General features: G+C 40.9%; 2 protein-coding genes across 11 annotated transcripts in view; one reads left to right on the forward strand and one right to left on the reverse strand.

The window, feature by feature from the left end:
- SP140 (SP140 nuclear body protein) overlaps window positions 1-18,061 on the reverse strand; it is a 100,767-nt gene extending 82,706 nt beyond the window's left edge. For 5 of the 9 annotated variants that reach the window (XM_074398894.1, XM_074398893.1, XM_074398892.1 and 2 more), the window contains exons 1-5: window positions 17,971-18,061; window positions 16,037-16,166; window positions 13,559-13,869; window positions 1,118-1,295; window positions 24-192 (exon numbers count right to left, since the gene is read on the reverse strand). In XM_074398894.1, coding sequence (XP_074254995.1) covers window positions 24-192; window positions 1,118-1,295; window positions 13,559-13,617 — 406 coding nt within the window. In that variant the 5' untranslated portion in view covers window positions 13,618-13,869; window positions 16,037-16,166; window positions 17,971-18,061. The remainder of the gene's footprint in view (window positions 1-23; window positions 193-1,117; window positions 1,296-13,558; window positions 13,870-16,036; window positions 16,167-17,970) is intronic. The other 4 variants (XM_074398887.1, XM_074398889.1, XM_074398890.1 and 1 more) reach the window with 4 other exon arrangements.
- Window positions 18,062-18,069: 8 nt separating this feature from the next.
- Window positions 18,070-24,419, forward strand: part of SP110 (SP110 nuclear body protein) — a 54,950-nt gene continuing 48,600 nt past the window's right edge. The window contains exons 1-3 of one of the 2 annotated variants that reach the window (XM_074398911.1): window positions 18,070-18,176; window positions 20,823-20,970; window positions 22,640-22,808. In XM_074398911.1, the coding sequence (XP_074255012.1) occupies window positions 20,824-20,970; window positions 22,640-22,808 (316 nt within the window). In that variant the 5' untranslated portion in view covers window positions 18,070-18,176; window position 20,823. The remainder of the gene's footprint in view (window positions 18,177-20,822; window positions 20,971-22,639; window positions 22,809-24,419) is intronic. The other variant, XM_074398910.1, reaches the window with a different exon arrangement.

Below are 24,419 nucleotides of genomic sequence, written 5' to 3' on the forward strand. Positions count from 1 at the left end.
AAATTGTTGAGAACTATAGTTACCATTTTGGAAGCTTCTGTAAACCTCGTTTAAATCAGGATAGGCCATCAGGTTAACCCTGCTGAACAACACTTCCAGATGTGACCAGCCAAACGTCTTCTCCAGCTCACTGAGTACACAGTACATCACTCTTGGCACTGGGACCAGGTTTCTAAAAGCTTCTTGAAAATGCTTAAAAATATTAAATGGAGAATTATGTAGTTAGAGATTTGTGGGTTATAACAGACTTGTAGGTTGGAGATAGAACATCTGCTGTCTTGTGAAATGTTAGAATTTTGCATATATTTGGATGACTTCTTAAACGTCCTCTGCCATAAAAATACACTCTAATTTTTTGAACCTGACTCTCTGACATTGTTGTACACTTGAGAGGAGAGATGTGGGTTCAAAGTCGAATGTTGTGTGGGGCTTTAGAGCCTGACCAGGTTACTTCAGGAGTGACCTTAAGTAGTAAGAGGCCGTTCTGTTGTGTGAATAATAACCATTACTAGGATTGTCCTGGCCTGACTCGCTCCAGGAAACAAATCAACCAGCCCCCTACAGTGACTCCTGGCCAAAGGGCACAGAAAATTCACAAAGACAAACAGAAGGCTTGTCCTCCGTATCACTAAGGGCATCCACTGTTAACATTGACTTGCATTCTGGGGCTCTAGAAATGTCCAGAGATCAAACAATGATTTGGAGAGAGAGTAGCAAGCATCCACTTCCAAATGTATCCTAACACGACACACCTTCCCTGTGAGTTTCAAAAATCTCAGGCTCAAGTGTTTCAACAAAGTAGGTTTGTAATGAAATGCTGCCGAGCTCACTTATGTACTTGAATTTTGGCTACCATTAGATTGTATATGTTACCTAGGACGATTGTACAGCGTTCTCATTCTCTGTCCTGCCCCACCTCCCTCACCATGTCCCTCCCCAACATTTACTACAGAAGATGGATGTTTTCTGTGATGCCTGCTTCTCCTGTCATTGCCTAACTTACAGGATGGTGAAGGTCCCCACTCACAGGAGGCCCTTCAGCCTCTTCATTGCATCTTGCAGTGTGGCATAATTGAGGGTGGACCTGGTTTACCATCATTTGGAAATTCTTACTTACTTCATACATCTGCTCAGAGATGAAGGAGCGGTCTCGGAGGCCCATAAGGAAAGGAAAAGGCCTTGTTATCGCACTTGCAATCTCCACCTTGTGTTCCCTGAAGAACCTGAAAATGGGCTCAGGGAAAACCTGCTCCCGCAGGTTCTGACCCTCTACGTTCCGGATCTCTGTGACCATCCTAAAAAACAAAGATACAATGTGGAAACAGACCCTGAGTTTCCGAGAGGTTGGTGGCGGCTAGAAGATTTTAGACCATGAAGAATGGTCAATGGAGAACCAACATGTGTAAAATAGGCATTCTTGTGGGGAAACCAGAATAAGTGGAATTTATTTATTTTGGAAAAAATCAAGGTGGAAAAGAGGAATGGCCTGTACATAGAAGTAAAAAGGCTCACACTGTACCAATCAAACTATTATGGAGAGACCTTCACCTGAACTCTCTAGGGAAAATATGCAATTAAAAGAAATTAAAATATTTATAGGAATTGACATGATACTGTGGTAATTAATTTTATGTGCCAACTTGTAGGGTGCTTTTGGATAAGATTATTTAAATTGGTGAATTTGGAGTAGGGCAGATTGCCTTCCATAATGTAGATGGGGCTTGCCCAACCAATCAAAGGCCTGAATAGAACAAAAAGACAAGTGTCCCCAAGAAAGAAGAAATCTTCTAGCAGACTACATCCAGACTGGAACTGCACCATCAGCTCTCCTAGGTCTCCAACCAACAGGCCCACACTACAAATTTTGAACTTGCCAGGCTTCATAACTGCAAGAGCCAATTCCTTATAGCAAATCTCTTTCTCTGTATGCACACATCCCATCAGTTCTGTTTCTCTGGAGAACTTGAACTTACAGAGAAAGAAATAAAAAGCTGGCTGAGATATTACAGAACCTAACACTGAACTGCCAGTCTTAGTTAACAACAAAGAGAGGAAATCTCAGGAGACGTAAAGGAGATGTACCTCCTCCATCTGCAACTGCAGAGGGAGGGTGGCATTCTGCATCATAAAATTGGTTCAAAGACTCTCACCTGGTAAGGTTTGATTAAGAATAGTCAGAAGGAAATCATTCTTTCTCTGGTCCAACACAGAGACTTGTGTGAATATGCAAAACTAGGACACACTGATCGGCCTAAACTTGCCTACAGAGGTGATATATGGAGATCTCTGGATTTCAGACTTTAAGGCTAGGCCTGGGAAATTAATTTTTAAACTCACAAAAGTTTGTAGTTCTGACTCTTTTCTTTTTTTTTTCTGAGACAGAGTCTCTTTCTGTCACCCAGAGTGAGTGCAGTAGTGTGATTCTTGGCTCACGGCAACCTCCGACTCCCGGGTTCAAGCAATGCTTCTGCCTTAGCCTCCTGAGTAGCTGTGACTACAGGCGTGTGCCACCATGCCCAGCTAATTTTTGTATTTTTTTAGTAGAGACAGGGTTTCACCATATTGGCCAGGCTGGTCTCGAACTCCTGACCTCATGATTAGCCCACCTCGGCCTCCCAAAGTGCTGGGATTACAGGCGTGAGCTACCGTGCCTGGCCTGTAGTTCTGATCCTTACTTGCTGAATTGTTCCCCTTGCTAATAGGCCTTAACAATTTTATCTATATTTCTAAATGGTATGAAGACCTACAGGATTTTTTTTTTTTATCCCACCATAAAAGGGTCATTGGGACTTCCCATTCCTCAAACAGGCATCAGGATAGAATAGAGAATCGTTAAGATTTTCCATTCCTCAAACATGCATCATTTATCCATTCAATTCTTTTAAAAAAGAAAATGACTTCTGGTTTAAAATGGTTGATTAATGACAACTGTGTTTCTCCTTACTAGAGTATCTCCTAAAATGATAGTAAAGGAATTAAGGTCACAGTGACAAAGAGAAAGAAATTAGATGAGAAATTTAAACCTAAGTATGAAAGAGAAAAGTGGTGAGAGGGGTGCTCATCACTGTCACAGGTGGAGGAAGCTTCCTGAGGTCAGAAAAGGATCCAGTGTATCCTGCAGCCTCTGAGAGATGCAGTGGTAGTTGAGAAGGTAATGCAGAGATGAAATCGAGAGATTGTTCAAAAGGTAAAATTAAAAACAGTTTGCTCTACAACACAGAACACCTAAACTCAGGCAGAAGACTGGAGGTTTCTTTTTTCTCTTTTTCTTTTCTTTTCTTTCTTTCTTTCTTTTTTTTTTTTTTTTTTTTTTTTTTTTTTGAGATGCAGTCTCTCTCTGTAGCCCCAGGTTGGTGTGCAGTGGTGTGATATCGGCTCACTGCACCCTCCACCTCCCAGGTCCCAGTTCAAGAAATCCTCATACCTCAGCCTCCCAAGTAGCTGGGATTACAGGCACAAGCCACCACGCCCAGCTAATTTTTTGTTTTGTTTTTTTTTGTTGTTGTTTGCATTTTTTAGTAAAGATGGGGTTTCACCATGTTGGCCCTTCTGGTCTTGAACTCCTGACCTCACGATCTGCCAGCCTCAGCCTCCCAAAGTGCTGGGATTACAGGCATGAGCCACCACACCCGACTTGGAGGTTTCTTCTTAAGAAAAATATAGATGACTCAGAGAAAAGGCTTTCACCTTCAGGCATTCGGTATTCCCTCAGTGAAGCCCACAAGTTTGCAAGTCAATCCCATTAAATGGAGTTCCAGGTTTGCTTTTGAGCATCTTGCTGATAAGCATGAACAGACTACAACAGACCACAAGCATCTGGGGAAACCTACCACATCAAGGAGTAAAACCAAGATAAGCAAAAGGCAAAAAATTACCCTAGCAGAAATAGAGATGTTTCAGGGAACAAAAAAGATTTTCTGAAAAACAAATATTATCTGCTGGGTATGGCAGCTCGCACCTGTAGTCCCAGCACTTTGGAAGGCAAAGGTAGGCAGATCAGGAAGTCAGGAGTTCGACACCAGCCTGACCAACATGGTGAAACCCCATTTTTTTGTAAAAATACAAAAATTAGCTAGGCGTGGTGGTGCACACCTGTAATCCCAGCTACTCAGGAGGCTGAGGCAGGAGAATCACTTGAACCCAGGAGGTGGAGGTTGCAGTGAGTGGTGTCACCAGGGTAAAACTATTCTCATAATAATAAATTATTTTGGAGCACCACTCCACTGCAGCCTGGGTGACAGAGCAGACTCCATCTAAAAAAATATATATATATATGTGTATATATATATATACATATATATATTAATATAGAAAGGGAATATATTGTACCAAAAATGCCATGCAGAAAAGAAACAACCAGAAAATAAGACAGAGACCTTGGAAATTAAAAATTATTGTGAAATTAAAAAAAAAAACCGAAACCAAAATTGTTATAACATAAAGGGGGAAGAATTTCCCAGAATACGCATATATGGGGGAAAATCCTAAAGGGAAAAAGTAAATTTGAAACCCTAAATGTCTAAAATAATTATGCAAGCCTATAAACCTAGAGGCGAAAGGAAACTACTGAAAAATGTACGCCCATCCAATTCTTGAGAATGGGGCAAAGATAATTCAAATTGGAAAATGTACACCCTGTTCAATTATTCATGTATGAGGGCACAAGCAATACTTAGATATACAAGAACTCAAAAAATGTTTTGTTTATTCACTCTCTGTGTTGGTCACACATTTTTCAAAGTTCTTTTCTTCTGGGCCAAGGTAAGATTACATCTCCCTTGGAGCAATGGGTATCACTCTGGCAGAAAAGCTCAGAGCCAGCACCTGGTTAAGCATGCTCTCTGTTCCTCTACCACAGTGACTGTCATTTCAGATGGGGTGGCTGCTCCTCAGCCAGAGACAGAGTCCAGGATGAGGGTCCTCTGAGCAGAGGCCTGGTGACCTATTGAGATTTGGGAGTTGTTTGTTCCTATAGAGCACCCTGCTCCATTTTTACTGATACTGTGTGGGACAAATTATGTGATGATGTACTACATAAGAGAACTCAGTATCAGTAAAGCCTTATTGTAAAGGAACTGGAAGCATCGCTAAAAACAGTTAAAATACTGATGTCTAAAAATTGTCACTTATCTTAGAACAGTAATTCTCAAAGTGGGGTTTAGGGACCCCCTAGGATTTGTAAGACCCTTTCAGGTGTCACCAAGGTAAAACTAGTCTCAGAATAATGTATTATTTTCCATTTTTTTCTCTCATTCTTTCATGAATATACAGTGAAATTTTCCGGAGGCTAAATGGTCTGTGATGTCACAACAGATTGAATGCAGAAGCAGATAGGAGAGCCCAGCTGCCTTCTACTGGTATTTAAAAGATGTTTAAACATGTAAAGCAATGCTAATCTTCTGGCTAATTTATTTCTATTTTGAAAAGTTTTATTCTTTTTCATAAAAATACATCACTTATTTTCATAGATAATAAATTCACTATTATTTCTAAATGAATAAATCTTTTTAAGTGTTCAAAGTTTTAATTTCTAATATGATAAACAGCCATAGATATAACCCAATAAACAAAAGCCAACTCTTTGGGGTTCTTGATAATTTTTAAGAATATAAAAATGCTCTGAATCTAAATATTTGAGAAGTACTGTTATAAAAAGAGAGAACATATACTGCATATAATAAAATTATAGTAATTTTGATCTTAAACTTTAGATCATATTTTAAAGTTTTTCTTAAATTAAGTGAGGACAGGTAAAAAATTGAGTTAAATAACTTATCTCAAATAAAAATTCAAATGATATAGTTATAAAGTTGATGCTCTCAATTAGAGAAATAGACATTAAATAATTAATTAGAAACCCAAGTGTAACAAATAGTCAGAATGAGGCTATAAACTTTACAAAAGAATGAGAAAGAAAAACACACTCTTTTTTATAGAAAATAAAGAGGCATAAAATGTAAAAATAAAAAAATTCATAAGCAACAAGATAGTTAAAACAGATTAAGTTACCATCTTAAAGTATAAATAGTAAAAATAGAATCTAACTACAAGAGACACAACAAAGATAAAGTAACATTTAAAATGTTAACAGTCAAAAGATGGGTAAGTTTCATTAAGCAAATACAAATGAGAAAGAAGGTAAAATTCTCAATACTCACGTTTAAAAAGCAAGATTAAAGATTACTAATGAAAAAATATTTCATGGTTGTTAAAAAAGATTTTACTTCCAATTCTTAGCTTCTCAAGTAGATTAAAAAAAAGAACAAAAATACACAAAACGTAAGTTTTAAAAATCAGCAAAATTGATTTTTTAATAACTCTGTGTTAAATATGTAAGATCATGCCATGTATTTGGCCCTGAAGTAATTTCAATAAATAATAGTGAAGAGAAATTGAACAGGTGACTTGCTCTGGCTCTAAGATAATACTATAATAAAACCAAAATTAAAAATAGAAAGAAAGTTTGTCTTAAGAAAAAAGTCTAAACTTACAAAAATGTAAAAGTTCACTAAACCTCTGGTTTTAGCTTCAACACACAAAGACATTGGAAAGTCATTGCTCCCGCCCTCACAACAGCAGCAAAAACCCATCTGAACAAACTATAAATTAACTACTTTCTTTCTATCTCTCAAAGAACGGAAGTGATAAGGCAAACTGCCATCCTAAAATTTGGAGATACAGCCAAATCCAGAGAATCAACCAAGATCAGCCACCTGGGGCAGAAGGCACTGGAGTCCTGGGCTGGGAGGGACACAGAAATGGTAAGTTTGATGAACTGCTGGAGGCTGAGTGTGGAGCAGCACGAGCGTGAGAAACTCCTGGGGGCATCATCTCAGAGCAGGCCCCCAACTTTTGTGGATTTTACCTCTAGAAGCCCCAAGAAAAATCTCTTCATCCTTCTGGCAGGAAGAGGTAAAAGTTTTTTAAAAAGCCAAAGCATTCCCCATAACAAAGGCCCACTCTCCAGGGAAAATGCTTTAACCATTCTAGGGGAAGGGCTGGTACCAAAATCTAGCCCCTTCTGGCCATCCTGTCACTTCTAAAAAGTGTGGAGGGAAAAATTATTTTAAAAGTAACAGTTCGGGGGTGCAGTTGCATTAAAAGATCAGGATGTAATCATAAGATTATAGACCACTTCCACTCTGACACCTTACCATCTCATCAACAGGGTTCCTGTATAATAAGAGCAGATTACAGCTGGAAGGGCTACGAGAAATAGGCTATTTAAAAAGGAGTTCTCGGCCGGGCGCGGTGGCTCAAGCCTGTAATCCCAGCACTTTGGGAGGCCGAGGCGGGTGGATCACGAGGTCAAGAGATCGAGACCATCCTGGTCAATATGGTGAAACCCCGTCTCTACTAAAAATACAAAAAATTAGCTGGGCATGGTGGCGCATGCCTATAATCCCAGCTACTCAGGAGGCTGAGGCAGGAGAATTGCCTGAACCCAGGAGGCGGAGGTTGCGGTGAGCCGAGATCGTGCCATTGCACTCCAGCCTGGGTAACAAGAGCGAAACTCCGTCACAAAAAAAAAAAAAAAAAAAAAAAAAGAATAAAAAGGAGTTCTCAGAGAAACCCAAAGAAAGCAGGGGAAAGAAAAAGAAGAAAGCTGACCTGGCGCAGTGGCTCATGCCTGTAATCCCAGCACTTTGGGCAGATCACAAGGTCAGAAGTTCGAGATCAGCCTGGCCAACATGGTGAAACCCTATCTCTACTAAAAATACAAAAAATTAGCTGGGTGTGGTGGTGGGCACCTGTATCCCAGTTACTTCAGGAGTCTGAGGCAGGAGAATCACCTGAACCTGTGAGGCAGAGGTTGCGCCATTGCACTCCAGCCCAGGTAACAGTGTGAGACTCCACCTCAAAAAAAAAAAAAAAGGAATTTGACAACTCCGCCACCTACTTGCTAGAACAAACATTAGATATGGTCCATTTCCAACCCAGATTAATATGAAACCTCACATTAAATGCTTATTTTTTCCTATTACCTGACTCATCACGTCTGACTTTAAAAACATTTCTACGACACGCCAGAAGGCAAGCAGTAACACAGTGTGAAGAGACAAAGTAATCATCAAAACCAGACTCAGATATGATGGATTTTCAAATTTTTTAGATAGAAATTTAAAACAACTATGGTTAATTAATATGTTAAGGGCTCCAAAGAAAAAAGCAGACAATACGTAAGAACAGGTGGTTAAGTGAGCAGAAAGATGGCAACTCAAAGGCATAATGAAAAAGGAAATGCTAGACATAAAAAGCAATGTAACAGAAATTAAAAATGCCTTTGATGGCTTCATCAGTAGCCTGGGCATGGCCAAGGAAAAAATCATTGAGTTGAAGATGTGTCAAAAGAAACTTCTCACATTGAAAAGCAAAGAGAAAAAAAATGGGACAAACAAAACAGAACCCAATATCCAAGAATGATGGAATAATTTCAGAAAGTGTGACAAATACATAACTAGAATGAGAGAAGAAAGAGAAAATAGAGCAGAAGAAATATTCCAGTAGTAATAGCCAAAAAGTTTCCAAAATTAATGACAGACACCAAACCACAGATTCAGGAAGCTCATCAAACACCGAGCTGCATAAATATCAGATGATCTAGACTTAGACATATTGAAACTACCTTTGCAAAAATTAATATGACAGTGAGAGAAACCAAAATTAACTTACTCCATTTTGCTTCTAACCTCACGAGCCGTCCTTGCTCATTTCTGGGTGTACGCCAAGCTAACAGTGAGAGGAATTTAGTTTATAGTTTAACTTTAAAACAAAGATTATAACAACCCCTTCCCAAAAGTTACCCCCTCCTTGCTCTGTGATGAAAACCACTTTGGTAAAACTAACAAATTGGCTACAAGATTAGAATTATGGTTCAGGATTCATGTAGCTGGAGGTCACAAGATTCATAACTATCCCAATTGCTCCTATAGATAACTTCACTATTGTAAAACCTAAGACTGATGTTTGAGGTGTTTTTCAGACCTTGCAATCTAATGGACCAGCAAGTACCACAGGATTGGTAACCAGGTACTGTGACCCCCACCCAGGAAGTGACACAGCACAAGAACACAGCTTCAAACCCCTGCAATTTCATCCTCAACACAAGCAATCAGCATTTCCCCATTCCCTAGCCCTCTGTGTGCCAAACTACCCTTTAAAAAAGCCTAATCTCTGAATTCTTGGGGAGATGGATTTGAGAAACATCTCCCACTTGGTGGGCCGTGCGATTATTAAGTTCTTTCTCTGCTGCAATTCCTGTTGATCTCAGTGTGTGGCTTTTCTGGGTAGTGGCCAAGAAGAATCTAGTTTGGCAATTACAATTTTATATTAAAACTGCAGAATATCAAAGACAGAAAAAGATATTTTAAAAAGCCAGGGGATGGAGGGAAAAATCTTTACCTGTGAACAAACAAGGCTAAAATTACATCAGATTTCTCATTAAAAACCATGAAAGCAAAGAAAGTGGAAATAAAGTGATGAAAGAAAAAAAAAAAAAAGCCTAAGTAGATTTCTATACCCAGTAAAATTAACCTTCAAGTAAAGGAGAAATAAAGGTTTACTCAAACAAAAACTGAGGGGAATTCATTGCCAGAAAGCCTACTCCATGTGAAATGTTAAAAGAATTTCTTCATGCAAAGGGAAAATTATATGGGCCAGAAACTCAGACTTACATAGAGAAAGAAAGAGCAACAGAGAAGAAATAAATGCAGATATAATAAAAGGTTTTCATTTTTCCGACTCCACCTTGACCTAAAATATAGCTGTTTGTTCAAATTAATAGTATTAACAATGTAATGATTGGTTGTGGGACCTAAATAAGTGAAATGACTGGAAGCCCTCCTGTTCTTTTTAACACTGCCAGTCATTTCTCAGTGTTAAAAAGAACAAGGGGGCAGAATTTGTGACATTCAGCTGCATGATGTATTCTCTACTCATGAAGTGATATCGTATAATTTAAAATAAACATAATTAGCTGTAAATATATATTACAAACTTCAGGGAAACCACTAAAAATGTTTTAAAAGAAGTATAATTGATATGCTAAGAAAGGAGAGAAAATAGAATCACAAAATGCTCAATAAAAGAAAAGGCAGGAAAAAAGGAAGGAAAAAATAAAAACAATAAATAAATAAAATAAATAAAAACAATAAAAAAATAAAAACCAGAAAAGGCAGGAAAAAGGGAAGGAAAAAATAAAAACAATAGGTACAATGAAACATTTACAAATGTGGTAGATATTAATCTAACTACATTAATAATCACTTTAATGTGAATTGTCTAAAAACACCAATTAAAAGACAAGACATCAACAGCATACATAAAAAAACACAAAACACGCAATTATACATTGTCTGTAAGAAAGCCACTTTAAATATAAAAATACAGATAGGTTAAACATAAAGGGATGGAGCAAGATATACCATGCCAACACTAATCATAGAAAAGTGATAGTAGCTATATCAATTTCAGACAAAGCAGCTTCAGAACAAGGAAAATTGTCAGTGATTAAAGAGGGATATCGTGTAATGATAAAAGAGTCAATTCTCCAAGAAGGCGTGCAATCCTTAATGTGTATGTAACTTACAAACTAATGACAAAACATATGAGGCAAAAAAGGATAGAAATATAAAGAGAAATAGACAAATTCGCTACTATTGTTGAAGATTTCAACACTTCTTTTTTATTAATTGATATAACACACAGGCAGAAAATCAGTACAGATATAGTTGACCAGAACAGCAATAGCCATCAACTTAATCTAACTGACATTTATATGATACTCCATTTAACAATAGCAGAATGCATGTACTTTTTAAGCTCACATAGAATATTTGCCAAGAGGTACCACATTTTGGGCCATAAAACATACCTTAACAAATTTAAAAGAATAGAAATCATAAAAGTTTGTTCTTAGACCATAAACTAGAAATCAGTAACAGAAAAATAGCTGGAAAATTCCAAAATATTTCCAGATTAACCAACATAGTTCTAGGGTCAAATAAGAAGTCTCAAAAGAAATTTTAAAATATTTTGAACTAAATGAAAAAGAAAATAAAAGTAAAATGAATGAGATGCAACAAAAGCAGCACTTAGAAGGAAATGCATAGTATTAAATACATATAATAGAAAAAAGGAGGCTGGGCTTGATGGCTCACACCTGTAATCCCAGCACTTTGGGAGGATCACGAGGTCAATAGATCAAGACCATCCTGGCCAAGGTAGATGGTGAAACCTCATCTCTACTAAAAATGCAACAACAACAACAAAAATTAGCTGAGTGTGGTGGTGGGTGCCTGTAATCCCAGCTACTTGGGAGGCTGAGGCAGGAGAATCGCTTGAACCTGGGAGGCGGAGGTTGCAGTGAGCCGAGATCGTGCCACTGCACTCCAGCATGGTGACAAAGTAAGACTCCATCTCAAAAACAAAAAAAAAAAAAAAAAGAAAAGAAAAAAGAAATGAAGAAAGATCTAAATCAATAAGCTTTCAATAAGCTTTCATCTGAGGAAACTAGAGAAATAAAAGCAATTTAAGCCTCTGATGTGAGCAGAAAATAAATAATAAAAATTAAAGTGGAAATTAATGAAATTGAAACAGGAAAACATTAGAGAAACTCAATGAAACAAAAAGCTGACTCTTTGAAAAGACTGATAAAACTAATGAACCTCTAGCCAGGCTAACAGAGAAAAAAATAGAGAAGACAAATTATCAAAATGAAAGACGGGTCATCACTGTGAATTCCATCAACAATGAAAAGGTAATAAAGGAAAACTGTGGACTCTACACCTACAAATTTGGTAACAGATGAAATGAACAAATTCTTTAAAAGACAAAATAACCAAAACTTGCATAAGAGATAGATTGTCTGAATAGGCCTATATCTATTAAAGAAATTTGAATCAATAAAACCCTCCAGAAAGGAAACTCCTAGACCCAAATGGTATTACTAGCTAATTCTACCAGACATTTAGGGAAGAAATGGCATCATTCTCCCCAATTTCTTCCAAAAATAAAAGCAGAGGCAACACTTCTTAACTCATTCTCTGAGGTCAGCATTACCACATTGTCACCTCTCAGTGCCATCTTTTTCCTGCTTGGTGACCATAGGCTGGCTGGACTTTGAGTTCCACTGGCTCATCTTCCCTTTGCTAGAGAGCAAGTGAAAGAGAGATGACTGGGATGCCTGCCTGGGAGCCCAGGGGCACTGGGCACTGAAAACCAGCCTGGTGCCACCACTGCTGCTGGTGACAGCAAAAACTGTTGCTTTCTTGGGGCTGTACCCGTGCCAGAAGTAGCCTTGGCACAGAGTCCCAATTAGACAAGTTTCCACACACTTTTACATTCCACACATTGTTTGCATTTTTATCAAGAATGTCAAGTTATCCCTTGGTATCTGGGGGGAATGGGTACCAAAATCCATGGATGCTCAAGTCCCTGATATAAAAGGTGTAGTATTGGCATGGAACCTATGCACATCCTCCTGTATATTTTAAATCATCTCTAGATTACTTAAAATACCTAACACAATGTAAATGCCAAATAGTTATACTGTATTTTAGATTTTTATGTTACTTTTTATTGTTGTTATTAATGTTTTTAATTTTTAAAAAATATTTTGCATTCATGGTTGGTTAGATTCATGGATACAGAATTCACAGATAGGAAAGAATGACTGTATTGACATAACTTGTTTTATTTATTTTTTTTTTTCAGACAGAGTTTTGTTTTTGTTGCCCAGGCTGGAGTGCAGCGGTGCAATCTCGGCTCACTGCAACCTCTGCCTCCCTGGTTCAAGCGATTGTCCTGCCTCAGCCTTCCAAGTAGCTGGGACTACAGGCATGTGCCACCATGCCCCGCTAATTTTGTATTTTTAGTTTTCTCCATGTCAGTCAGGCTGGTCTTGCCTTATATTTTTTAATGATTATTTCCAGGCTTCTCTAACCAGATATGTAAAACATACCAGAACAGAAAAATAAAAATAGCAGAAGCAGCACTCCCTCTCTACCTGCTGCTATTTTTTCTTGGGTCTCATCTGCTGTTACTTCCTCCTACCAAGTACGCGGAGATCCTGAACTGATTCTAGGGCTAAGAGCCATATAAATGGGCTCAGAGCAGAACTGGTCCCCAGCTACACAGCCTGGAATGTGTGACAACAGACAGGTATTTGGATTTTAATTCTTCTAAAAAGATCTTTTTTAGACAGAGTCGTCTTTTGGGGTAGGTATAAAGGAGGCCTGGGGGAGAGGAGAGGGTTCAGAGATCATGGGTAATCATCCAATCCTACAACAAAGCCTCAGAAGGCGCAAGACGTTCAAACAGCTCCAGTCCAGCCATTCACAGATGTAAGGAAATAGGAAGACCATGTGAGTCAGAGCACCCTTGAGTTTCTCCAACAGCCAATCCCTGCAATTTAAGAAATCTGATTGCCTTGTTATTTATTTGTAACCTCATTCTACTGTATAGCTGTAGAGTGAAGCTGAGTAGACATTAAGTGACAAGTGTGAATGGGAACCCTACCAGAGCTGAAGGACAGACAGGAAAGGAGATGATGACCCACCTGAAGTTGAGATCGTTGCCTCTACTTGCCATCTGCCCCTGCTGGCCCCGCTGGGCCATGAGCTCAGCCTAGGATCACACCTGATTCGATTTTCACTGCCGCTGTCCCTTCCCGCAGCTCTGAGGTGAAACTGCCAGCTGCCCCTTGTGGCTGGGCCAAAGAAGAGAAGAAAAGTGAAACTGTCTAACCACCTGACCTGGGTACGCCAGCTCTACAGTCCTCTCTCCATCCAATCACCGTTAGGTCTTGCAGTCAAGGGAGGAGGAGCAGAGCCAGCCCCATGAGGCCACGGAAGATGGGGTCATTTGTTCCTGCCAAAGAAAGAGCGTGAAAAAGTCGTTCCACTCAAGCAGATCAAAGTTGTTTTGAGGTAAGGTGGCATCATGAGGAGGAAGCAAACTCCACATTTGTCCCTACCCCTTGCTGAGGTGGCTGAGAAGGACAAGTGAAGACCAGGTGTTTCAAATCTTTAGTCAGGCTCCAGGGCTAGCCATGCACCTTGGTGAGCCTGGGCTGGATGAGTTAGGCCCAGTGTTTGGAGATGGCCCTAGAGAGAACTGAAATACTGTGCATTATAAAGTGAGGGAGATGTCCTTAGCACTCCTTGAAAGCAGACAGAGATAAGAGACAGCTCTCTCAACTCCTCCAGCCAAAGGCGAGGGCTGAGGTTGGGCAAGAGAAGCGCAATTCTAAGTTTTCTCAAATACATGGCCACTTTACAAGTGCAGCCAGGGGTAATGGGGGAAAAAATGAGCTTCCACCATCTCACTGAAATCTTGAGGAAAGCGATAGCCTTCTCATTGCACAGGGAAAGGATGTGGAGCTGATTATCTAGACCTTCAACGACCATATGATACCGGAGGATAGCTGTATGACATTTATGTTTGTACACAATTTCTCATTTAGACCCAGCCCTCATTCTGTAAAGGATTTTAAATAATTTACAAAAACACACTGTATCAGCATAAAGTCAAGTGATAAACAAATGGGAGTAAAGAACAAATATAATAAGTAAAATCTCAGGACTTGAAATCCAGGCAGAACAATGGGTTAAAGACAGAGGGCTAAGTAGAACCCAGGGCCAGTGACAGAGCAGTGGTGAAGATTGAAAAGCCAGAGGCAAAGTAGTATTTTTCCAAAACATCTGCCCATGAATCCTACTTTTTCTGGCTCATTACACATATGCAAGGAAATTTGCATACATAAGTTTGCAAAATATAGAGGGCGAGACATTTCTACCCCCTCCCCACTTATGCTTGCTTTCTACCAAAGGAACAAACACCAATCTTGTTGGGACAGACTCCAGAACACTGATGAGGACACCTTTTCCAGTAGGCAGGCAGGGTCACTGTGACTACCAGATCTTGCATATGTCTGGTTCTCACTCTCTCTCTCTCTCTCTCTCTCTCTCTCTCTCTCGCTTGCTCTCTCGCTCTCACTCTCGCTCTTCCTCCCTCCCTCTCTAGAACAAGAAAGGCTAGTAAGCTGGCCCTCTGTTGGACACAGCTGTCCCATGGGGTTCCAACAAGGCCTGGCACAGATAATACCAGCTGCTTCAGCACCCACCCCCCCACCCGCCACTTCTCTCTGCCTATAGGCAGCAGGCAGGCCCAGGACACCAGTGAACTGGATATTTTTGAAAATCTGCCAGCTTCTTTTGCTTATAAGCACAAGGCCATTGGTGTTCCTCAGCTGACTGGTGGTAAGATTGGGACTTCAGAGATACTGCTGCTACTAGAAAGCCCTGCTCTGCAACACCATGCATTAACTCAGGTAAGGACAGCCTGGAATTTCCGTTCTATTTCCCATTTGTCTTGTTTTTCCCCTATGCTCACTACAGAACCTCTCCTGGGTAAGGGATGCCTGGGTCAGGCACGTGTAGGACCATCAGATCATCCCTGGTTCCCAATGTCTTCCTTTACTGTCATGTGACCTGTGGGGCCTGAAGGCGCCAGCCTGCTTCCTGTCTCTCTTCCCCCATCCAGATTTAGGGCAAGTAGGTGATACTCCCCAAAGGTAAATGAATGCTTTCATTCTACCTAAAAGATTTCTCTTCATTTTGCTAAGTATGCTAGAATCTGACACCTGGAATTGGGGAAATGAATTGTAAAGTCGTAACCACAATCCAGTGTCGTAATTTAATTTGTCAACTCACCCCTGCTTGCTCATGACTCCTCAATTCCTGACTCTGAATGCTGATGGGGATGTTCACTGCTTTTATGTCCAATTACGTCAGATAACCAATCCCAGATTGATCATTTTTCCTTGAATATCTCTTACCTATAATTCAACCTCTGCTACCCAATTTTTTTATCAGTCAGGATTTGGGAGTAAAAGTAATCCAAACCAACTCTGGCTACCTCAGGCAGAAAGTCAATTTCTTAGAACTACATTGGGTTGCTCACAGAATGTATGGGAAAGCCAGAGGACTAGGCTAAGAAAATAGGCAGTCCAGGCAGGTTATATTAACTCCCTTACCCTTAGTCATAATATAGTTGAAAGGTATCTGGATCACCTGGACATCCCATAGAATGTCAGACTGACCAATTATATTTGGTGACATCATGCTGATCAGACAGAATCGGCAAGAGCTTGGTGGCCAGCACACCTGCTGAAGAAGAATAAATTACTGACCCACAACAAGGATAAATCTCAAAAGCGTAATTTTTTGGGAAAAAAACCCATCCACCAAAAAGTGCATTCCATGTGCTTTCATTGATAAATAACAAACTTTAACATAGATAAAACTAATTTTTAGTGATAGAAAACAAATCAGTGATTACCTGGTGTTGGCCTTAAGGAGGGAATTATCTGCAAAGGGCACAGGAACTTTCTGGGGTGACAGAAATGGTCTATGTCTTTTTTTTTTTTTTTTTTTTTTGAGACAGGGTCTCACTCTGTCACCCGTCACCGGAGCCTTGACCTCCCAGGCTCAAGAAATTCTCCACCTCTGCCTCCCTGGTAGCGGGACCACAGGTGTGTGCCACCATGCCCAATTAATTTTTAAAAATTTAGCCGGGCGCGGTGGCTCAAGCCTGTAATCCCAGCACTTTGGGAGGCTGAGGCGGGTGGATCACGAGGTCGAGAGATCAGACCATCCTGCTCAACATGGTGAAACCCCGTCTCTACTAAAAATACAGAAAACTAGCTGGGCGTGGTGGTGCGTGCCTGTAATCCCAGCTACTTAGGAGGCTGAGGCAGGAGAATTGCCTGAGCCCAGGAGGCGGAGGTTGCGGTGAGCCAAGATCGCGCCATTGCACTCCAGCCTGGGTAACAAGAGTGAAACTCCATCTCAAAAAAAAAAAAAAAAAAAAAAAAAAAAAAAATTTAGTTTTGTAGCGATGAGGTCTTGCTATGTTGTCCAGGCTGGTCTCAAACACCTGGGCTTAAGTGATCCTCCTGCCTCAACCTCCCAAAACACTGGGATTATAGACGCAAGTGACTCTTTCAGCCTATAAATAGTCTGTATCTTGACTGGTGCAGTAATTACATTTGGTAAAATGTAATACCAATTACATTTTAATAATGTACCAATACCAATTAATAAATGTTATACCTCAACAAAATGGAGCTAAAAAGAATTATATATAATTTTAATGGATTCTCAGTATATAATCACTAGCATGTGAAGTAACAGTTATGGTTTTCCCATTATTACCATGTTGGCAAGGCCGGTCTTGAATTCCTGGCCTCAAGTGATCTGCCTGCCTCAAGCCTCCCAAAGTGCTAGCTAAGACACAGGCATGAGCCACTGTGCCTGGCCAATAGTTTAGAGGACTTTTCATAGGCCCCACAAGCCAATGTACATTAGGGATCTTTAAAAGGGGCCTGAGAAAGGGTGTTCCTGCCAGCCAGCCAGCCAGCCCTTGAGTTGCTGCCCCGGAGTCAGCAGGCCCCAGCTCTGCCTCGGACTCCGGGCTCCCACCTACCTGCAGCTGTCAGCCACTTTTCTGCCTGGAGGTCTGCCTGCTTCTGCACAATTCTAGTTCATGTGCAGGTTCCCTTTCATTTCAATTTCTTCATGTAATAATCTTATCCTGACAAATTCTAGGCATTTCTGGCACATTTCCTTTCTTTTTTGTGTGTGTTGTTGAAGTTTAATAATTTCCATCAAATTTATTCCATTATGTAAACATCACCACAATCCAATTTGAGAACGTTTTAATCACCATAAAATGTACAGAATAAGGATAAGTCATGGGAAAATCGACACGGGTAGGGAAGCAGCTGGACAGTGGGTTCCCAGTTCCCACTGCTGCTGGGGCTGGACCCCTATGCCCCCTCCTCCCATACCCCTCTCTCTAGGCTGATCCCAACTGGCAACATGCCCTCCCCCAAACCCCATCTGCCAAGACACCCTGGGAACCTCACAAATGCCCCTGAGAATGTGGAGAGAGGCTGCAGGCACCGACCTGGCTTCAGCTTCCTGCTTGGCAAACTCCAAACAGTTTCACTTTTCTTTTCTCCGAAGACTGGCCCCTTATTGCGTGTAACAAAGCACAGACTTCCTTTTGTGCCTGCTGGCCTTTCCCCGTAAATCTCCCAGTCTCACAGGAGTGATCCCTGGCCCAGCCCCGGGAACCTGGCAAAGGGCAGAAACAACAAGCCCAGCGTCCAGGTGAGTTTCTGTCTTTGCTGCTTTATTCTTCGCTCTTGGTGACTACAGCTTTTATAACCAACTTCCGGGCAGCAGCTGCAGGGTGGAGTTTAACTATTTCAACTCTGAGAAGCTCTCAGAGCTCAGGCACGTGATACTTACCAGGACACGGTTAAAAGGAGGGCCTTGGAGGGAAAACTGATAACAACTCTTTTTTTCCCCGTAGAATCTAGCCTGTTATTGTGAGTGGATCCCAGACTGGCCCTCTACCCTCCCCTCCACTCTGATCCTACCCTGCCCGCAGTAGCGGCTCATCTGTTATCCATTGTGTAAATGATTAGAGGTCCTTGGGAAGCTGGTTGAAAAGGAAAACCTGACAGTACATTTAATTTCCTCTCCAGTGTCTCATGAACTTTTTATACGTTTTTTTAAACACATTCATGATTATTTGCTTGAAATAAATTATTAGAAGTGGGAATACAAAGGAATTCTGTAATTTGTTTCAAGGACATAATGATATTTTAGGGCATTTGAACCTGATTACTAAATCAGCCTCCAGAACATTCGGACCTGTTTACCTTCCCACTCACAGTGTCTGGAATTATTGCCATTATTTTCTACCTTGGCCAATTTGATAGACAAATACGTTATCAAACTGTCTTCATTTACACGTTGGATTTTTTTGTTTTGTTTTGTTTTGGAGTTGGTTGGTTTGTTTGTTTCGAGATGGAGTCTCACTCTGCTGCCCAGACTGGAATGCAGTGGCACCATCTCAGATCACTGCAACCTCCACCTTCCAGGTTCAAGAGATTCTCCTGCCTCAGCCTCCTGAGTAGCTGGGACTACAGGCATGTGCCCCCACACCTAGCTGATTTTTGTATTTTTAGTAAAGACAGGATTTCACCATGTTGACCAGGCTGGTCTTGAACTCCTGACCTCAGGTGATCCGCCCATCTTGGCCTCCCAAAGTGCTGGTATTACAGGCATGACTCACTGTGTCCAGCCTTCATTTATATGTTCTACTAGCTAGTTAACATACTTTTTATATATTCACTGTACATTTGGATTATTCTTTTATCACTTCCTGTTCGTGTATTTTGCTTTTTTTTTCTAGTTGGATGTTTGTCTTTTGCTTATTTGTTTGCAAAATCTTTTTACATAATAAAAATATGAACAGTCATTGATGAGATGTAGTATCTTGCATAGAAACAGGACGTTAGAGTCAGACAAGCTCTACTTTGCCACTGAATACCTTGGGTGAGTTACTTAATCTCTCTGTGCCTCCCTTTCATCTTTGGGACTCATGACAGATGAAGAATGAGGAAGCTTCAGACTTCCTGTTCTGAGCACTGCTGTGTAATGAATTGTCCTAAAAGGAGCCTCAAGACCCCTTCCTCTTCTTAGTATATATTCATTCGTTCTGACTTTCTCTGACTCTGTACTGATCTTTGCACTATCTCCTTCCCCTAGGTATATTGTGGATAGTAGATGTCTCCTGTCTGTTCTCTGTCTTCCAAAACTTCTTCCCTACCACTGACTCTGTGGCATCTTTTCTGGTTTTCCAGTGCTACTGCAGATTATTCCTTTCATGATTTCTTTTTCTGCCAAGTTAAAAAAAATTGGGAATGAGGAGAAAGAGACTGGGGTGCTTCATCTGCCACTGGGATTAAACCCCTGGAAACAGTTGTTAATTACAATTTAATTTCTGTTCAACACAAAATGAAGTTGGAAAAAATGGAATCCGTGTTTGTTTTGTTTTTTAAAAAATCTGAAATCCATTGAATGTTTTGTTAGTGATTTCCTTTTCTTGACAATTTGTCAAGAATGTCATTTGTAAATTTTCTGCCCATTATAACCTAACAATATCTTCTCATGGTCCATAAATGGCCAATCTGTAATAAATGTTGCATGGGCTTGGGAAAGGCACATGTCTGAGATATGAAATGGTTGCATTGAACAAGTCAGTTAAGTCACTTTTACTAAGTATGCTTCTTAGCCCTCACACTTTCGTTTATGCTTGGCCCATTTGTGTTGAAGATTGGGAGTGGTTTAAATGATATTCATAGAGGAAACACTCTATAAATATCAGCTACTTTTAATATCTGCCTTATGTTCACCTGCAGCCCCTTGGGATTCTGTCATTATATTTTCAGTCACTCTCAGCCTCCATTATTGCTTGAAATTGTCATTGTTTCCAATACCCATGAGGCTTTTAGGCGGACATTGCCTTGCAGGTTACTAAGGATGCCTTTGACACCAGAATGCCCACCTTTACAGCTGCCCATTTAATGCAGAGAGAAGCTCCCCGCACGCCTCAAAGTCTTTGCTTCTATTTTGTTTGTTTGTTTGTTTGGAGATGGAATCTTGCTCTGTCACCCAGGCTGGAGTACAGTGGCATGATCTCAGCTCATTGCAACCTCATCTCATTGGTTCAAGCGATTCTGCTGCCTCAGCCTCCCCAAAAGCTGGGACTATAGGTGCACACCATCCACGCCCAGATAATTTTTGTATTTTTAGTGGAGATAGGGTTTCAACATATTGGCCAGGATGGTCTTGATCTCTTGACCTCATGATCTGCCCATCTCAGCCTCCCAAAGTGCTGGGATTACAGGCATGAGCACCACACCTGGCCTTTGCTTCTATTTTTTATTATGCGTTTTTCCATAGGATGTTCACCATGACAAGAGCCATGGAAGAGGCTCTTTTTCAGCACTTCATGTACCAGAAGCTGAGGATCGCCTATGCCATAGACAAGCCATTTCCCTTCTTTGAAGGCCTCCGAGACAACTCCTTCATCACTCAGAGAATGTACATGGTGAGTCCTGTTGGACCCTTCCGTGGGAGCCCAGCCCCCACCAAGTACACCCAATTATTGAGGTCTCAAACCACAAACCACTAGGGCCTCTAGAGTTTGGAAGGTCTAGCCTGGCCATGTTCATTATCTCAGAAGGTGGGGGTGATTAGGATGGAGAGTGTCTTAGGGGCTATATTGGTTTCTAGGGTGTCATAAGGACTGCTGTGACAATGACTACAAATCAGGTGGCTGAAAACAACAGAAATATATGCTCTCAGTTGTGGAGGCCAGAAGCCCAAACCCAAGGTGTTGACAGGGTTGGTTCCTTCTAGAGGCCTTGAGGAGAATTTGATCCCTGCCTATCCCCTAGCTTCTGGTGGCTGCTGAAAATCCCTGGTGTTCCTTGCCTTGTAGACATGAGGCATCACTCTAATCTATTTCCCTCTCTACATCACCTCTCTTTTGAGTCTTCTACCTAATCTCCTGAGGACACTTGGATTTAGGGTCACCCTGATCAAAGATGATTTTGTCTCAAGATCCTTAACTTAATTACAACTGCAAAGACACTTTTTCCGAATAAGTTCACATTCACAGATTCTAGATCCATATATCTTGGCTGAGGTGGGCACCATTCAACTCACTACAGGCATCATCCCAATTTATAACAGCTTATGTTGCTCACAGTGCATTCTGATGTGAGACAGGCAGGCACTGGGAGATATGCTATGTGGACAAAAGTGGACCCATTTTTACATAATTTGGGTTTTTAAAAGCATTTATTGAGCCCCAGACTCAGGGAAGTGCCAGCAATCTTCCCCTAGTCTTAGCCTGGTGGACCCAACTCCCTCTTCAGATCACAGACGAGATAGTACTCCTCAGAGATGTCTCCTTGACCCACTCATCTCATTAAGACCCCTTCGTCATTTGGTTCCATTGCAATCTATGCTTTCCCTCTATAACACTACTCTCAATTGTAAATGGATATTTCTTTGTGTTTATTGTTTATTGCCCATCTTCTCCACCTGACAGTGCCTACCCCGCCCCCCAAATATGGCAGCTCCATGTTGGTCTTATCCAGTGCTGTGTATCTAAAGACTTGCTGACTGAGCATAGTAGGTGTTCAATGAACGTTTGCATCAATTCTCGTTTGCCATATTTCTCCTTTTGTCCATCCTCTCAGCAAGGAACATTCTCTGGGTGATTTCCCTGTGGCTGGAGTCCATTCAGGCCATCTCAAGTTTGAGAGACACACACAGAGAGAGTGCAGAGGCTAACATGCAATCAACAGAATTGTCTAGTAATTGACCATTACTAGAACCATTGCTGAAGCATCCTGCCCAGGGCCTTAAAGAATCGGTTATACAGCCACATCCTTTAATCCCACTTTCCTTCCTTAAAATTTCTCTCTTATCTCAAATGTGCCTGAAATGTGGATTCAGAATATAGACTTACTTTAAAGAAAGCTAAATTATTTATTTTTGTCACTAGTCAGCCAAATAGGTGTAAAGTTTCAAAAATAAGCATGTAAAACTGTGACGACTCTACCTTAGAAACTGTGACTCTACATTTTATGTTAAATTTCTTCTTAAAAGAGTAAAGTAGCTTTCTTAAAACTTGGAAGATCACAAGTGTATAACTTCCCATTCAATTTTATAATCGTTGATAATAAACCTTCACTCCATTTTTTAAGGAATCTCTGGAAGCCTGCAGAAATTTGGTCCCCGTATCCAAAGTGGTGCACAACATTCTCACCCAGCTGGAGAGGACTTTTAACCTGTCTCTTCTGGTGACATTGTTCAGTCAGATTAACCTGCATGAATATCCCAATCTGGTGACGATTTACAGAAGCTTCAGACGTGGTAATGAGATTTCTCAAGTGCTTTTTGCATTTAAAAAGTTGCTATGGTAAAAGTCTGGGTCTGCTTCTAGCCCTGTGGAATATGCACATTCATCCCTGGCTTTCTCTTTGGGAACGAATGGACTCATTTTCTTTCATTGGTACGGCTGCAGGGGCAGCCCCTTGCTAAAGCTGACCCCAGCTCTCTAAGATGAATTTCTAGAGGGCATAAACATTTTTTGTGTGTTCTATGAATTTGGAAAAAAATCGTACAATTTGGCATACCGGACAATCTATAGGGAATGCATAAGGTGACAAAAATGCAAAGTTACAGAGACCAGGTCTGGTGGAAGGACAAGGTCAGCCAGGGAGGAAGAAGAATGAATCAGGATGGATAATAAGAAGTATCTTTTTCTTATTGCGTTATCACAAATACTTTATTTGATTATCTCATATCATCCTTAAAGCAACCCTGTGAAGTCATTTTTGTCTTCGTTTTACCAACAGAGAAATTAAAGCCCAGAGGTAATTTTCTCAAAGTTAATTGTCTGTTGTGTGTTAAGAAGCAGAGCAAGAGTCCTACTTGGGTCTCCCAACACCAGGGCCTGAGATTTTAACCACTAGTCTAAACAAGGACAGCTGGAAGGCATACAGTAATGCTAAAGAAGGGAAGGAAGGTAGCTACGGAGAAAGGGAGGGAGTCGCAGACACAACCACAGAGAGGGTCTGAGAAAGAATGGAACGTGAAGCACATGGAGAAAGAAAAGAGACTGGGTAAATAAAGGAGCAGGAAAAAGAACAGTGGCAGAGCTGGGAAGAAAGCAGCCAGGGTAAAAGAGCAGGCAGTGAAGTCATTTTAGGTTGGAAGAAAAACAGTGTGGACAAAGCGTATGTTCACTTGCCTCAGAACAACAAGGGAAGGGCCACTAGCCCACGTAGGATTGTGATATTTTCTTTAGTGGAATCACCATCGTTGACAGTTCCTCCTTTGCTCTCTGACACTTCACCACTAAAGGGTTCCCCCCAAAGGGGCAGATGATTTCTTGACCTAAAGGGACAGTGAAAGGGGTAAGTCCACCTACAGGCAGGGGCAGCTCCAGAGGGCCTGCTGCCCTGGCAGGATCCTGGCAACATTAGGAGAGGCATCACCTTAAAGGCAATGTGAAGAACATCTGAGAGGCACGGGGACCCACACACGGATGTGCCCCTGACCTGGCTGAGCTTCAGTCATCTTCCCCGACTTTCAACTTGATGATTTTGTTCTGGATCTCTTTCCAAAATTTGAAGTTACTTTCCTTTCTCCATTCACTGGTCGAGATCATTTTATTTCTGAAATAAATGATGGAGAAGAATCGTAAGAGAAACCCAGCACTAGCCATGCAAGGGAATAGCATGTGGAAAGCCAAGGGTCTGGGGTATTGCGGATGAGAGAGAAAGCTGGGTGTGGCCAGACCACAGGGTATAAAAGAAGGCACAGAAGCTGACTCCATAGAAATGAGCAGAAACCAGAATATGAATGTCCTAATATATCCTGCTAAGAAATTTTTATTTTCTCTTGTTTGCTTTGGGGAAGTATGATCTATTTATTTATTAAAACAGAGACTTCTTTTAAAACTGTGGCATGTTCATTATT

Source organism: Saimiri boliviensis, chromosome 5 (genome assembly GCF_048565385.1).
Source record: "Saimiri boliviensis isolate mSaiBol1 chromosome 5, mSaiBol1.pri, whole genome shotgun sequence".
Lineage (NCBI taxonomy): Eukaryota > Metazoa > Chordata > Mammalia > Primates > Cebidae > Saimiri > Saimiri boliviensis.